This window comes from Symsagittifera roscoffensis, chromosome 2 (assembly GCF_963678635.1).
Source record: "Symsagittifera roscoffensis chromosome 2, txSymRosc1.1, whole genome shotgun sequence".
Classification (NCBI taxonomy): domain Eukaryota; kingdom Metazoa; phylum Xenacoelomorpha; order Acoela; family Convolutidae; genus Symsagittifera; species Symsagittifera roscoffensis.
The window spans coordinates 21,731,407-21,747,029 of record NC_087063.1 but is presented as its reverse complement, the minus strand read 5'-3'; the positions used below and the strand labels follow the sequence as shown (position 1 = coordinate 21,747,029).

The following is a 15,623-nucleotide window of genomic DNA, read 5'->3' as shown; positions in this document are numbered from 1 at the left end:
TAATTTTTCAGGGTATTATGAGCTTCTTCATCGATCGGTTGGGAGAGGGAGAACCAGCGCTTCCAACTGAATACGATGCTGATCAGGATCCAGTTCTTAGGCCAATTCCGTCAGACGATGAGTCCATTGTTCATGAAGATGAAAGTGAAGAAGCTGAGAAAGACTTGACAATGGAGATCCCTTCTGACAGTGAAGGAGAAATTAATTCTAAAACGATCTCAACAACTTCTACCGTGATGTGTACAAATATCCAGCTTCCGGAAAAGCGAAAACGAAAATCAAATCTAGTGTCGCGCCCTGAAAGCCGCCTCCGAAAATCAGGTAATAATGTTAAAAGTAACCTCACAGATTCAGGGGTCAAAAATAAGGACTCAAAAGAGTCAAGAAGATCAAAAAGTGTTCATATTGATACTGAGGGAATGTTTTTCTGTGGACCACAAAAACCATTTGAAGATCCTCTAATCGCTAAAAAACAGTCTTCCAAACAACGAAGCGTCTCAAAAACGAAGAGTCCCAAAACTAAAGAATCTGAAGACTTACCATCAAAAATGGAGATTCCAGAAAAGGTTTTGCAGCAGTATGAAAAGGGAAGTAAATTTTCAAGTAGTCACATAAAACAGGCCAAGGTTAAACACGAATTGGAAAAACAAGAAACTCGGATGAGCGAAGCTGTGGAAAAAGCGGCTAAAATGGATTTGTTTTTATCCGAACAACCGGGTTATATTGAAGCTGAAGACGAAGAGTTGCCTAGCTTAGATCAAGATACGATTCAGAGGAATGTCGACATAACCAATGCCGAAAAGCGATTTGACCTTTCCTTGAAACAGTTCGGACCTTATAAGGTTAGTTACACAAGAAATGGAAGGTATCTTCTAATCGGAGGCAAAATGGGTCATATTGCTGCTTTTGACTGGAATAAAAAGTCCCTTTGCTCCGAAATTAATGTAATGGAAACAGTAAATGATATCTGTTGGCTGCATAATGAAAACATGTTTGCAGTTGCTCAGAAAAGATGGGTTTATATCTATGACAGAGCGGGAGTTGAGCTGCATGCTTTAAGACAGCTAGACAGAGTGAAGTCCATGCAGTTTTTACCCTATCATTTCTTACTAGCTACTATGAATGACCTTGGATTCCTATCATACCTTGATGTCTCGATGGGTAAAGTGGTTTCAACACTGTCAACGGGGCTAAAAGGTGTCAGAGAAATAATACATAATCCTCAGAATGCTGTAATTTTCTCAGCGCATCCGAACGGAGTTGTGAATTTATGGGCGCCTAGCTCGAATAAACCGTTGGTGAAAATGGCATGCCATAGATCAGCCATTGCAACGATGGCCATTGATAAAAGTGGGAATTATTTAGCTACATGTGGCATCGATAGAAGATTGAGAATTTTTGACCTGAGAACTTTCGCTCCAGTGCACTCCTATAAATTGAATGTGAGTGCTCGGAGTTTAGATTTTAGTCAGAAAGGTCTTTTAGCAGCGGCTTTCCCCAGAAATGTTGATATTTTCAAAGGCACATGTGGCGATGATTCTATTGTGAAGCCGTTCCTAACTCATAGGTTGCATAGAAGTCAAATAGGAAATGTTGAGTTTTGCCCGTATGAAGATGTATTAGGTATCGGGCACCAGTTAGGTGTGTCAAGTATTTTGGTTCCAGGTTCCGGAGAGCCGAACTTTGATGCTTTAGAGGTTAACCCGTTCGCCACAACTCAGCAGCGTAAAGAGGCTGAAATTAAGTCTCTATTGGATAAAATCCAACCTGAAATGATTTCCTTGGAAAATAATCAAATTTTGAGGGTTCACAAGGAAGAGAAAACTGAAATCCGAGACAAGGATGTACCTCCGGCATTGCAAGTAAACTTGAAGAAGAAAGCGAAAGGACGAAGCAAGTCGATGAAAAAAGAGCAGAGAAAGAGCGGCTTAAAAGAAGAACAGCGTCGAAAAGATATTCAAGAGAAAATAAAAATAAAACGAAAAGAAAAGCGAGCAGCAAAACGCGGAAAAGCAGGGAAAAATTCAATGTCATTTGATCCACTCGATCGCTTCAAAACTAAGTCTAAATGAAAAAATTATTTGGCGATTTGTTATATCAATATACCGGTGAAGTAGGTTTGTAAAATGCACTGCTGCTCGAATTCAAGCACTTTGATGCGTTTTCTTAAGTGTTGTAATAATGGTTGGGGAGGGTTCTCATGCTTGAAGGACCGAATGCTTGAAAAATTTCAACCAATCAAAATCGCTAAGCATTTCTATTGGCTAAATGCCTTTCTCACAAAATCGAAGTCAATATTAACAGAAAATGTATTAAATCAGTGGACAATAATCAAAAATATTACAAATTGCTGGTTACAACCCCAAAACAACTCAGATAATCATCAAGATTAATGAAGCCAAATCGTAAGAATTTTTCATTCTTGAAAACTCATCTGCTTATTATCTAATCGGTCAATATTAACACTAATGGCCTGGATTTATTTTCTGACTTTGAGATTTTCGCGATTTACTTTGAGATTTTGAATACTCAATTCTGATTGGCTGAAAGTAAGCTAAAATTAATTTCAAGCATTCGGTCCTTCAAGCATGAGGGACGCCACCATAATGGTTCATCGAGAAGCATAGACCAATCTCAAGAGATAAGTTAATCGGCAATTTCTCTCGAATGACAACAGTTTTTTTGGCGCAACTGGTGTCTGCTCAGTTATTTTCAGCTTACTGATGCGTAAGAACTGTTCTGATAATAGATCAACGCTGGCAATTGTCTTAATTGACATGTTGTCTTCATAATCAACTTATGCAAATCGAGATAAACGTATGAAAATTATCGTAATGCTTTTTTCAAAACTTTTTCGAACACGGCTTTCGTCTCAATTTTGTCGGTTAGATTGCCGTGTCTTAAGTTGATGTTGTATGGTAAGTCAAGTGGTACAATTTGTTCTACCTAAAAAGATATTTGACAAAAAAATCTCTTCGGGCTTGTTTTTATTCGTTTTTGTTAATTACCCTAGCGATGAGCTAGGATATTGCAATCGGGTACTAGACTTTTTTCCCGTAAATAACTTTGTGAGAAAAGGTAAATTTAGGTTCAGTTTATAATGAATTCAATTTTTTGCGTCTCCGTCATACTTGGTATCAAAGTAACGAATGCGGCTGGGATGGAAAAGGTCATTGATTCGAATATGACGGGACCTGTTTTTTTGAAACGGGAAATAGTCCGCTTAAAAAAAAAATGTCGGCTCATTTTTGTCTGCTTATGTTCTGTCGACTTAGTTGCTATATCTTAGAATTTTTATACCTGTTTGAATGACCTTGACTTCGTATATTTTATCTGTTTTGTTTTTTTTTTGCTTAAAAACTTTATGCTATCCAATTGATATCGACCTGTTTTTTAACGGCCGAATAAACTGAGTTCGAGTCGTTTCAACGGAAATATTTATTTTGTTCTCACCTCTGGGTTGCTAAAAATCTTAAAAGAAATGATAGGTTTTCATGACAACATTTTTTGAATTGTTGTTTTTTCGATATCATAGGTTTCGGCCTATATTATATCGGCTTATTGGACTCTTATTGTGTTTTTTGACGAACGAAACAAGTCTGTGTGTGCGTGTCTGTGATTTCAGAGTGAGTGGACTTCTTATTAGCCTTAATTTTTTTAATTTTCGGCTTTCTTGGGCTCAATAGGTTTCGGCCTATATTATATTGGTTTAGTGTCCTCATATTGTTTCAGTTGACGAGAAAGTAAAGTTTTTGAGTGTTTGTGTGTTTTGAGGGCGAGGTGGACTTAATAACTTTTCATAAGTCTTGAGTCTTGTTGATTTTTTTCGGCTTAAAGGATTTCTGCAAATCTTGCAGTTATTTTCAGCTTTGTTACTGCTGGGTACAAACCCGTCTGATGTTTATTTCCCCTTCTTTTGTCTTGGCATGGTTTTGTTTCAAAACTAGCCTTATTCATTTTGATAGATCTAGTTTTTTGCCATTTTTTAAAAGTTTTTTTCAGCTTCGCCTGTTAAATTTTGTCCATTCAAAATCAGATACCTCAACTAATCATCAGAATGGATTTTTTGATACATCAGACTAAAAAGTCTTCAGTTGTGAAACGAACGATTTGAAAAAATTTTCAATACATTTTTTTGAGAATAATCTGCGATTTTTTTTTGCTTCGTCGTAATTTTAGCTATTAAAGCGAGCGAGGGGGTAGTGGGTGTTGTAATAGGGAATGTTTTCATTAATGACGTTAAAAACTTAAATTTAACCCAACATTTCGAATAGAAACTTAGTTTTTGAAACATGTAGCGCTTTCTTGGCAAATTTTTTTAAAAGGATTCAAAAGTTTGTTTTTTTTTTGTTTTGGATTTTTCGAATACCACTAGTCATTTATGCCTAATTTACTAACGTCTTAAGCTTATTTTTTCTCTCAACACAGTAAGCAAGAAACTTAACTTATTTTCTTCGTGTTTGAATTTTCTGTGCTACTTGCACAGCAACCGGCTTCTCGTGTTTCTAATTTTTTTAATGCAGAAAGGTTCAGAATTTTTTACTAACTATTTTTCTGATACACTTCTCATTCTTAGGGTGTTCATTGGAGTTTCAGGTGAAGTATTGACAAATTTAGTATTTTGAAGTAATAAGATTTTTTCAAATACTTTTTTTTGTTGTATTTGGAGTGACTAATAACCGTATAGTAACCTTATAATTCTACCACAATTGATGGCGGGCTGTATGATGCTTGGTATTATTTTTACTTTCATCTTATTTTCTTCTTTTTCGTCCTTGATTTTTCAATGAAGACACCTCTCAAAAATATCGTCTTTTACAAGAAAGAGGTTTTGAAATTTAAAAAAATGATCATTCGAAAGAATTATTTTTGTCTTTTTACGATTAAATTGTTTTACGTGGCAGCGTTCTTTGTCACTGAAAAGCCCGAGCTTTAAGTCAAATATCAAATTTAATGGAATTTTGGTATCGGAATTTAGGATTTTTGCTGGTTAACAACTTGTTTAACAAGTTTTTAACGCCTGATAGAGCAAAGATCACAGATTCGAATCCGGCGGGGTTTTGTTTTGTTTTCATTGTTGTTGCAAGTGTTTGTTATTTACTCCTGAAGCTTTTTAGATCTACTAGTTCATTTCCCTGTGTTTTCCCTTGAAAGTTTTTCTTATAGGGTAAAAAATTTTAAGCTCAAGTCTTAACTCAGAAAAGATTGTAAAAAGAAGCATGGCAATTTTTTTGGCTTTCTGCTGTTAATTTGGTTTTATTTATACCGGTTAAATTTAAGTTAGGGGAATTTTAATTTCTATCAATTTTTTTTTCGGCTTAAAGAGTTTCTGCTCAGATAGCTTCGGCTTACTACCGCTTGTTAATTTTTCTCCTTTTCAAACTAGATTTTTTGTTTCAAAAATTCGATTTTATCCTGTAACATTGAAAGCACCCTCCGCTTCGCTTCTGGGTCAGACATTGCACTTGAAAATGTTACAGGTGTTTCAACTTGCTCTATATTAAATTCAACTATTCAGTGCATCTGGCTTATAGACATCCATGCTATTGACAACAAAGGCTTGGAAATCCAGTCCATGTGGCAGGTCTGCTCTGTGCTTTTTCGACCATCTCCTCCCTCTGTTTTTTTTTGTCAGCTTAGTTCTCATTATACAGAATTTTTTGCAGGTTTATCGTTTTTTATACAATTCGAATGCCCTTTCTAAAGGTTCAATGGTCGAGGTAATTGAGTCTCAAATTCTTTGCGGTAATTTTTCTGTACTTCTTGAATTTAAAAAAGTATTTTGAATTGTTCTGAGGTTTTGATCTGCTGAGGTAGACTGCACATAGTTATAACGCAGGCGATTATTAAGTGCGCGATTACCAGCGTTTTTAAGTCTGGACATAATGTTTTTTATATTAACAACTTGTCAAACAGATTTGAGAAAATTATTCAGAATTTCGTCAACCACCGGTCTACTTTTTTTCTTCCACCAACAGATTTATTTTGATCATGTCTGCATTCTAAACACCTGTTCTACTCAAAATTTTTTCAAAAAGGTTTGGTACAATTTTGGTTCTTTTGTTTTGTTTTATTAGGTTTTAATGTTTTCGGCTGATGTATCGGCTTAATGGTCTCCTATTTCTTTGTTTGATGAGCGAAATTTTCTTATGCGTCTGAGTCAGTTGAGTGAGGCCTTTAAAAGTGTTATGAAAACATTTTTTTATCTCAACTGGTTTCTGCTGAAGAATTGTCACCTTTTCTTTTTTTAGAGCTTCATAGGTTTTGTTTTGATGCATATTTTTTGGCTTTCTAAGTTTACCTTTAAGTCCATAAGATTTTTCTCGGTTTTCTAAGTCAAAACTACAATTCTGAGATATCTGTGTATCATGCGTGGTTTCCAAGTTCTGTTTGCGCGAGATCTAGCTTCTTGATCTAGCTTCTTTTGTATCAATATTTATATCTTGCCTGTCGTAAATTTGGCGCAGCCCCACTTGTTGAGAAACAAACTAAAAGAGTTTTACCTTCTGAAATGTTTTTGACATTTCATAAACCACACTGTGTCAACAAAAAACTGGCCAAGTTTTCTCATTTTTTAAACAATCTCATGCAAATTGAAAGACCCATCCATCCGCCTATTTTGATTGACAATACATTGAACATTTAAAATATCTGGAATTCTACACGATCACCAAAAAACAAATCTCTTTTCTGCGCAACCGGAACTTCGTACATTTTATCTGTTTTGTTTTTTTTTTGCTTAAAAACTTTATGCTATCCAATTGATATCGACCTGTTTTTTAGCGGCCGAATAAACTGAGTTCGAGTCGTTTCAAGGGAAATATTTATTTTGTTCTCACCTCTGGGTTGCTGAAAATGCTAAAAATCTTAAAAGAAATGATAGTTTTTCATGACAACATTTTTTGAATTGTTGTTTTTTCGATATCATAGGTTTCGGCCTATATTATATCGGCTTATTGGACTCTTATTGTGTTTTTTGACGAACGAAACAAGTCTGTGTGTGCGTGTCTGTGATTTCAGAGTGAGTGGACTTCTTATTAGCCTTAATTTTTTTAATTTTCGGCTTTCTTGGGCTCAATAGGTTTCGGCCTATATTATATTGGTTTAGTGTCCTCATATTGTTTCAATTGACGAGAAAGTAAAGTTTTTGATTGTTTGTGTGTTTTGAGGGCGAGGTGGACTTAATAACTTTTCATAAGTCTTGAGTCTTGTTGATTTTTTTTCGGCTTAAAGGATTTCTGCAAATCTTGCAGTTATTTTCAGCTTTGTTACTGCTGGGTACAAACCCGTCTGATGTTCATTTCCCCTTCTTTTGTCTTGGCATGGTTTTGTTTCAAAACTAGCCTTATTCATTTTGATAGATCTAGTTTTTTGCCATTTTTTAAAAGTTTTTTTCAGCTTCGCCTGTTAAATTTTGTCCATTCAAAATCAGATACCTCAACTAATCATCAGAATGGATTTTTTGATACATCAGACTAAAGAGTCTTCAGTTGTGAAACGAACGATTTGAAAAAATTTTCAATACATTTTTTTGAGAATAATCTGCGAATTGTTTTGCTTCGTCGTAATTTTAGCTAGTAAAGCGAGCGAGGGGGTAGTGGGTGTTGTAATAGGGAATGTTTTCATTAATGACGTTAAAAACTTAAATTTAACCCAACATTTCGAATAGAAACTTAGTTTTTGAAACATGTAGCGCTTTCTTGGCAAATTTTTTTAAAAGGATTCAAAAGTTTTTGTTTTTTTTTTGTTTTGGATTTTTCGAATACCACTGTAGTCATTTATGCCTAATTTACTAACGTCTTAAGCTTATTTTTTCTCTCAACACAGTAAGCAAGAAACTTAACTTATTTTCTTCGTGTTTGAATTTTCTGTGCTACTTGCACAGCAACCGGCTTCTCGTGTTTCTAATTTTTTTAATGCAGAAAGGTTCAGAATTTTTTACTAACTATTTTTCTGATACACTTCTCATTCTTAGCGTGTTCATTGGAGTTTCAGGTGAAGTATTGACAAATTTAGTATTTTGAAGTAATAAGATTTTTTCAAATACTTTTTTTTGTTGTATTTGGAGTGACTAATAACCGCATAGTAACCTTATAATTCTGTCACAATTGATGGCGGGCTGTATGATGCTTGGTATTATTTTCACTTTCATCTTGTTTTCTTATTTTTCGTCCTTGATTTTTCAATGAAGACACCTCTCAAAAATATCGTCTTTTACAAGAAAGAGGTTTTGAAATTAAAAAAAATGATCATTCGAAAGAATTATTTTTGTCTTTTTACGATTAAATTGTTTTACGTGGCAGCGTTCTTTGTCACTGAAAAGCCCGAGCTTTAAGTCAAATATCAAATTTAATGGAATTTTGGTATTGGAATTTAGGATTTTTGCTGGTTAACAACTTGTTTAACAAGTTTTTAACGCCTGATAGAGCAAAGATCAGATTCGAATCCGGCGGGGTTCTGTTTTGTTTTCATTGTTGTTGCAAGTGTTTGTTATTTACTCCTGAAGCTTTTTAGATCTACTAGTTCATTTTCCTGTGTTTTCCCTTGAAAGTTTTTCTTATAGGGTAAAAAAATTTTAAGCTCAAGTCTTAACTCAGAAAAGATTGTAAAAAAAAGCATGGCAATTTTTTTGGCTTTCTGCTGTTAATTTTGGTTTTATTTATACCGGTTAAATTTAAGTTAGGGGAATTTTAATTTCTATCAATTTTTTTTCGGCTTAAAGAGTTTCTGCTCAGATAGCTTCGGCTTACTACCGCTTGTTAATTTTTCTCCTTTTAAAACTAGATTTTTTGTTTCAAAATTCGATTTTATCCTGTAACATTGAAAGCACCCTCCGCTTCGCTTCTGGGTCAGACATTGCACTTGAAAATGTTACAGGTGTTTCAACTTGCTCTATATTAAATTCAACTATTCAGTGCATCTGGCTTATAGACATCCATGCTATTGACAACAAAGGCTTGGAAATCCAGTCCATGTGGCAGGTCTGCTCTGTGCTTTTTCGACCATCTCCTCCCTTTGTTTTTTTTTGTCAGCTTAGTTCTCATTATACAGAATTTTTTGCAGTTTATCGTTTTTTAAACATTTCGAATGCCCTTTCTAAAGGTTCAATGGTCGAGGTAATTGAGTCTCAAATTCTTTGCGGTAATTTTTCTGTACTTCTTGAATTTAAAAAAGTATTTTGAATTGTTCTGAGGTTTTGATCTGCTGAGGTAGACTGCACATAGTTATAACGCAGGCGATTATTAAGTGCGCGATTACCAGCGTTTTTAAGTCTGGACATAATGTTTTTTATATTAACAACTTGTCAAACAGATTTGAGAAAATTATTCAGAATTTCGTCAACCACCGGTCTACTTTTTTTCTTCCACCAACAGATTTATTTTGATCATGTCTGCATTCTAAACACCTGTTCTACTCAAAATTTTTTCAAAAAGGTTTGGTATAATTTTGGTTCTTTTGTTTTGTTTTATTAGGTTTTAATGTTTTCGGCTGATGTATCGGCTTAATGGTCTCCTATTTCTTTGTTTGATGAGCGAAATTTTCTTATGCGTCTGAGTCTGTTGAGTGAGGCCTTTAAAAGTGTTATGAAAACACTTTTTTATCTCAACTGGTTTCTGCTGAAGAATTGTCACCTTTTCTTTTTTTAGAGCTTCATAGGTTTTGTTTTGATGCATATTTTTTGGCTTTCTAAGTTTACCTTTAAGTCCATAATATTTGTCTCGGTTTTCTAAGTCAAAACTTCAATTCTGAGATATCTGTGTATCATGCGTGGTTTCCAAGTTCTGTTTGCGCGAGATCTAGCTTCTTGATCTAGCTTCTTTTGTATCAATATTTATATCTTGCCTGTCGTAAATTTGGCGCAGCCCCACTTGTTGAGAAACAAACTAAAAGAGTTTTACCTTCTGAAATGTTTTTGACATTTCATAAACCACACTGTGTCAACAAAAAACTGGCCAAGTTTTCTCATCTTTTAAACAATCTCATGCAAATTGAAAGACCCATCCATCCGCCTATTTGGATTGACAATACATTGAACATTTAAAATATCTGGAATTCTACAAGATCACCAAAAAACAAATCTCTTTTCTGCGCAACCGGAACTTCGTACATTTTATCTGTTTTTTTTTTGCTTAAAAACTTTATGCTATCCAATTGATATCGACCTGTTTTTTAGCGGCCGAATAAACTGAGTTCGAGTCGTTTCAACGGAAATATTTATTTTGTTCTCACCTCTGGGTTGCTGAAAATGCTAAAAATCTTAAAAGAAATGATAGTTTTTCATGACAACATTTTTTGAATTGTTGTTTTTTCGATATCATAGGTTTCGGCCTATATTATATCGGCTTATTGGACTCTTATTGTGTTTTTTGACGAACGAAACAAGTCTGTGTGTGCGTGTCTGTGATTTCAGAGTGAGTGGACTTCTTATTAGCCTTAATTTTTTTTAATTTTCGGCTTTCTTGGGCTCAATAGGTTTCGGCCTATATTATATTGGTTTAGTGTCCTCATATTGTTTCAATTGACGAGAAAGTAAAGTTTTTGAGTGTTTGTGTGTTTTGAGGGCGAGGTGGACTTAATAACTTTTCATAAGTCTTGAGTCTTGTTGATTTTTTTCGGCTTAAAGGATTTCTTCAAATCTTGCAGTTATTTTCAGCTTTGTTACTGCTGGGTACAAACCCGTCTGATGTTTATTTCCCCTTCTTTTGTCTTGGCATGGTTTTGTTTCAAAACTAGCCTTATTCATTTTGATAGATCTAGTTTTTTGCCATTTTTTAAAAGTTTTTTTTCAGCTTCGCCTGTTAAATTTTGTCCATTCAAAATCAGATACCTCAACTAATCATCAGAATGGATTTTTTGATACATCAGACTAAAAAGTCTTCAGTTGTGAAACGAACGATTTGAAAAAATTTTCAATACATTTTTTTGAGAATAATCTGCGATTTTTTTTGCTTCGTCGTAATTTTAGCTAGTAAAGCGAGCGAGGGGGTAGTGGGTGTTGTAATAGGGAATGTTTTCATTAATGACGTTAAAAACTTAAATTTAACCCAACATTTCGAATAGAAACTTAGTTTTTGAAACATGTAGCGCTTTCTTGGCAAATTTTTTTAAAAGGATTCAAAAGTTTTTTTTTTTTTTGTTTTGGATTTTTCGAATACCACTAGTCATTTATGCCTAATTTACTAACGTCTTAAGCTTATTTTTTCTCTCAACACAGTAAGCAAGAAACTTAACTTATTTTCTTCGTGTTTGAATTTTCTGTGCTACTTGCACAGCAACCGGCTTCTCGTGTTCCTAATTTTTTTAATGCAGAAAGGTTCAGAATTTTTTACTAACTGTTTTTCTGATACACTTCTCATTCTTAGCGTGTTCATTGGAGTTTCAGGTGAAGTATTGACAAATTTAGTTTTTGAAGTAATAAGATTTTTTCAAATACTTTTTTTTGTTGTATTTGGAGTGACTAATAACCGCATAGTAACCTTATAATTCTGTCACAATTGATGGCGGGCTGTATGATGCTTGGTATTATTTTCACTTTCATCTTGTTTTCTTATTTTTCGTCCTTGATTTTTCAATGAAGACACCTCTCAAAAATATCGTCTTTTACAAGAAAGAGGTTTTGAAATTAAAAAAAAAGATCATTCGAAAGAATTATTTTTGTCTTTTTACGATTAAATTGTTTTACGTGGCAGCGTTCTTCGTCACTGAAAAGCCCGAGCTTTAAGTCAAATATCAAATTTAATGGAATTTTGGTATCGGAATTTAGGATTTTTGCTGGTTAACAACTTGTTTAACAAGTTTTTAACGCCTGATAGAGCAAAGATCACAGATTCGAATCTGGCGGGGTTCTGTTTTGTTTTCATTGTTGTTGCAAGTGTTTGTTATTTACTCCTGAAGCTTTTTAGATCTACTAGTTCATTTTCCTGTGTTTTCCCTTGAAAGTTTTTCTGAAAGGGTAAAAAAATTTTAAGCTCAAGTCTTAACTCAGAAAAGATTGTAAAAAGAAGCATCGCAATTTTTTTGGCTTTCTGCTGTTAATTTTGGTTTTATTTATACCGGTTAAATTTAAGTTAGGGGAATTTTAATTTCTATCAATTTTTTTTCGGCTTAAAGAGTTTCTGCTCAGATAGCTTCGGCTTACTACCGCTTGTTAATTTTTCTCCTTTTAAAACTAGATTTTTTGTTTCAAAATTCGATTTTATCCTGTAACATTGAAAGCACCCTCCGCTTCGCTTCTGGGTCAGACATTGCACTTGAAAATGTTACAGGTGTTTCAACTTGCTCTATATTAAATTCAACTGTTCAGTGCATCTGGCTTATAGACATCCATGCTATTGACAACAAAGGCTTGGAAATCCAGTCCATGTGGCAGGTCTGCTCTGTGCTTTTTCGACCATCTCCTCCCTCTGTTTTTTTTGTCAGCTTAGTTCTCATTATACAGAATTTTTTGCAGGTTTATCGTTTTTTAAACATTTCGAATGCCCTTTCTAAAGGTTCAATGGTCGAGGTAATTGAGTCTCAAATTCTTTGCGGTAATTTTTCTGTACTTCTTGAATTTAAAAAAGTGTTTTGAATTGTTCTGAGGTTTTGATCTGCTGAGGTAGACTGCACATAGTTATAACGCAGGCGATTATTAAGTGCGCGATTACCAGCGTTTTTAAGTCTGGACATAATGTTTTTTATATTAACAACTTGTCAAACAGATTTGAGAAAATTATTCAGAATTTCGTCAACCACCGGTCTACTTTTTTTCTTCCACCAACAGATTTATTTTGATCATGTCTGCATTCTAAACACCTGTTCTACTCAAAATTTTTTCAAAAAGGTTTGGTATAATTTTGGTTCTTTTGTTTTGTTTTATTAGGTTTTAATGTTTTCGGCTGATGTATCGGCTTAATGGTCTCCTATTTCTTTGTTTGATGAGCGAAATTTTCTTATGCGTCTGAGTCAGTTGAGTGAGGCCTTTAAAAGTGTTATGAAAACACTTTTTTATCTCAACTGGTTTCTGCTGAAGAATTGTCACCTTTTCTTTTTTTAGAGCTTCATAGGTTTTGTTTTGATGCATATTTTTTGGCTTTCTAAGTTTACCTTTAAGTCCATAATATTTGTCTCGGTTTTCTAAGTCAAAACTTCAATTCTGAGATATCTGTGTATCATGCGTGGTTTCCAAGTTCTGTTTGCGCGAGATCTAGCTTCTTGATCTAGCTTCTTTTGTATCAATATTTATATCTTGCCTGTCGTAAATTTGGCGCAGCCCCACTTGTTGAGAAACAAACTAAAAGAGTTTTACCTTCTGAAATGTTTTTGACATTTCATAAACCACACTGTGTCAACAAAAAACTGGCCAAGTTTTCTCATTTTTTAAACAATCTCATGCAAATTGAAAGACCCATCCATCCGCCTATTTTGATTGACAATACATTGAACATTTAAAATATCTGGAATTCTACACGATCACCAAAAAACAAATCTCTTTTCTGCGCAACCGGAACTGCTTGTAGGTGGTTTTGCTTTATTGAATTCCGATGATACTTCTATTTTTTCTTTTGCTTATCAGTCTGTATTTCACTAAGTTTGAAATTACCAATCCAATAGTGGGATGCTGTCAGAATAACCTAAATCCCTTTGTTGTCTACGAGATGCGACGACTTTTTCAAAAGTTTTCAGAAATCTTAAGATTTAAAAAATTCACAAAAATTCAAATTCGCTACCTTAAAGTTTGGTGCTGTCAGGTTACTCTCGGGAGTTGCAATTTTTGTCTCCTAATGTGATTGCTCAAATTTTCTTATTTTTCCGAGATACGACCGAGTTTTGTGCTTTTTAAAAAAAGTTTTCAGAAAACTTAGATTTAAAAAATCACATTGTTTGAAATTACCAACCCTGAAGTTTGGTGTTGTCAGCGCACCCTCAGGGGTCGCAAGTCTTACCTTGAAATGCGAGTGTTGAAATCCATTACTTTCGGAGATATGACGTTTTTTCAACGGTTTTCAAAATATTTGAATTAAAAAACTTCAAAAATTTGAAATTCCTAGCTTACAGTGGCGTGCTCTCAGGGCACTCTCATCTGTTACCAATCTTGCCTCTAAATTTGGCTGCTCAGTCATTTTTAGTTTCCGAGATAAGACGTTTTTATGATTTTTCGAAAGTGTTCTCTTGAAAAAAAACTAATAGACGAACCTTTGGTGGAGTGATGTCAGGCTACTATCCGTAGTTGCAGTTATGGCATCAATCATAATTTTTCTGCTCAAACAATTTTCGAAATTGCTGTTTTTTATTTCTCAAAAATTTTCAGAAAACTAAAATTTAAACTAAGCAAAAATAGTCTGATTTTTAAGAATTTATTATGCTGGATCAAAGGTTGATGACAGCAAATGATATACTTACGGGCTAATGAAAAAAAAAAATTAAATTGAACAAAAATCTCATTTAAGAATTTAGTGATTGTTTCAAATTAAATTGTTTCATTTTTTTTCAAACAGGGAAAGTGCAGTATGCTGTCGGCCATTTCTGCGTTTTATTTCGAGTTGAAAGTTAGAAGATCTGAAACACAGTAGTTTTGGAGAATTGAGCTTTCGGTTTTATAACAAAACTTTAACAACACTTGCGATCAGCTTAGTGTTTTATTACGAACCTTCTTTTTCTAACCTAACTCGCAAATAAAATTGTTCATTTAAATTGTTCGCTTATTTGAAAATTTAACTGTAGCATTGGAAATTGCATAGCAGCTGTTCTCTGCATGATTTGTGGCGGCTAGTGTTTAGAGCCTATTAAGGTTTCGTGGCTAAGTGGTTAACCTGAGACTCTTAATCATTAGGTCGAATGTTCGAATCTCAGAGGTAGCCGAATTTTTGCTAACTCGAGGCTTATTTCTGATTTTTATTATTGCACTTTATAGAGCTGTTTTTGACGTGTTCTCGCAAGTGTTTGTGAAGCGAAGCTTCGCCTCTGTGTTATAATTTATTTTTATCGTTCAATTTTTGAAATTAAAAGCGTTGATGGATGTCCCGTTTATTGTTACGGTCGCATCGTTTTATTTTTTCGTGTGATTTTCGTTACACGCTAGTTGGTTTTAAAAGGAACAAAGTTGATCATCGTATTGGGGGCAAACGTTTGCTTTGGTTAAGTCAATAACAAGCTTTCTTAAAGCTTGCTTCAGCTCTTGGTACTCAAATTAATATTTCGTTGTCTGAAATCCGAACGGTTAAACAGCTAATTTTGAAAGTTCCTGTTTTGAAGACATATGGTTTCTTTTGTCGACACAGGGACAATTTTGGTTCATTAATGTTTCAGTTTTCTCATGAATAACGACGATGACTAGGTTTCTACCTAGAAATATTGCCAAGTATTGGAATTCTTTATCATCTATCAATGTCAAAGTTAGTAGCGTTATCTTTCTTCGCTATACACCGAAGCAAAACATCTATCAATATCAAGATTAGTAGCGTTATATTTCTTCGCTATAATTATGCATTATTATTATTATTATTATTATGATTATTATTATTATTATTATTATTATTATTATGATGATTATTATTATCATTATTATGATTGTTATGATTATTTTTATTATTAATATGATTATTAGTATTATATATAAAGGCTTTGCATCAAAAGTTGAGCAG

At 34.0% G+C, this 15,623-nt stretch overlaps 3 protein-coding genes across 4 annotated transcripts in view; all 3 read left to right on the top strand.

Annotated features, from left to right (window-relative positions):
• LOC134839047 (putative peptidyl-prolyl cis-trans isomerase dodo) overlaps positions 1 to 15,623 on the top strand; it is a 126,470-nt gene that overhangs the window by 97,984 nt on the left and 12,863 nt on the right. The gene's annotated exons all lie outside the window — the stretch shown is intronic.
• Positions 1 to 15,623, top strand: part of LOC134839045 (dipeptidyl peptidase 3-like) — a 239,635-nt gene that overhangs the window by 215,328 nt on the left and 8,684 nt on the right. Inside the window, exon 2 of one of the 2 annotated variants that reach the window (XM_063854445.1) lies at positions 15,287 to 15,374. In XM_063854445.1, the coding sequence (XP_063710515.1) occupies positions 15,309 to 15,374 (66 nt within the window). In that variant the 5' untranslated portion in view covers positions 15,287 to 15,308. The remainder of the gene's footprint in view (positions 1 to 15,286; positions 15,375 to 15,623) is intronic. The other variant, XM_063854444.1, reaches the window with a different exon arrangement.
• On the top strand, positions 9 to 2,205 carry LOC134840323 (uncharacterized). Its single transcript, XM_063856084.1, has one exon. The coding sequence runs from the start codon at positions 18 to 20 to the stop codon at positions 2,070 to 2,072; it is 2,055 nt and encodes a 684-aa protein (XP_063712154.1). The 5' UTR covers positions 9 to 17; the 3' UTR covers positions 2,073 to 2,205.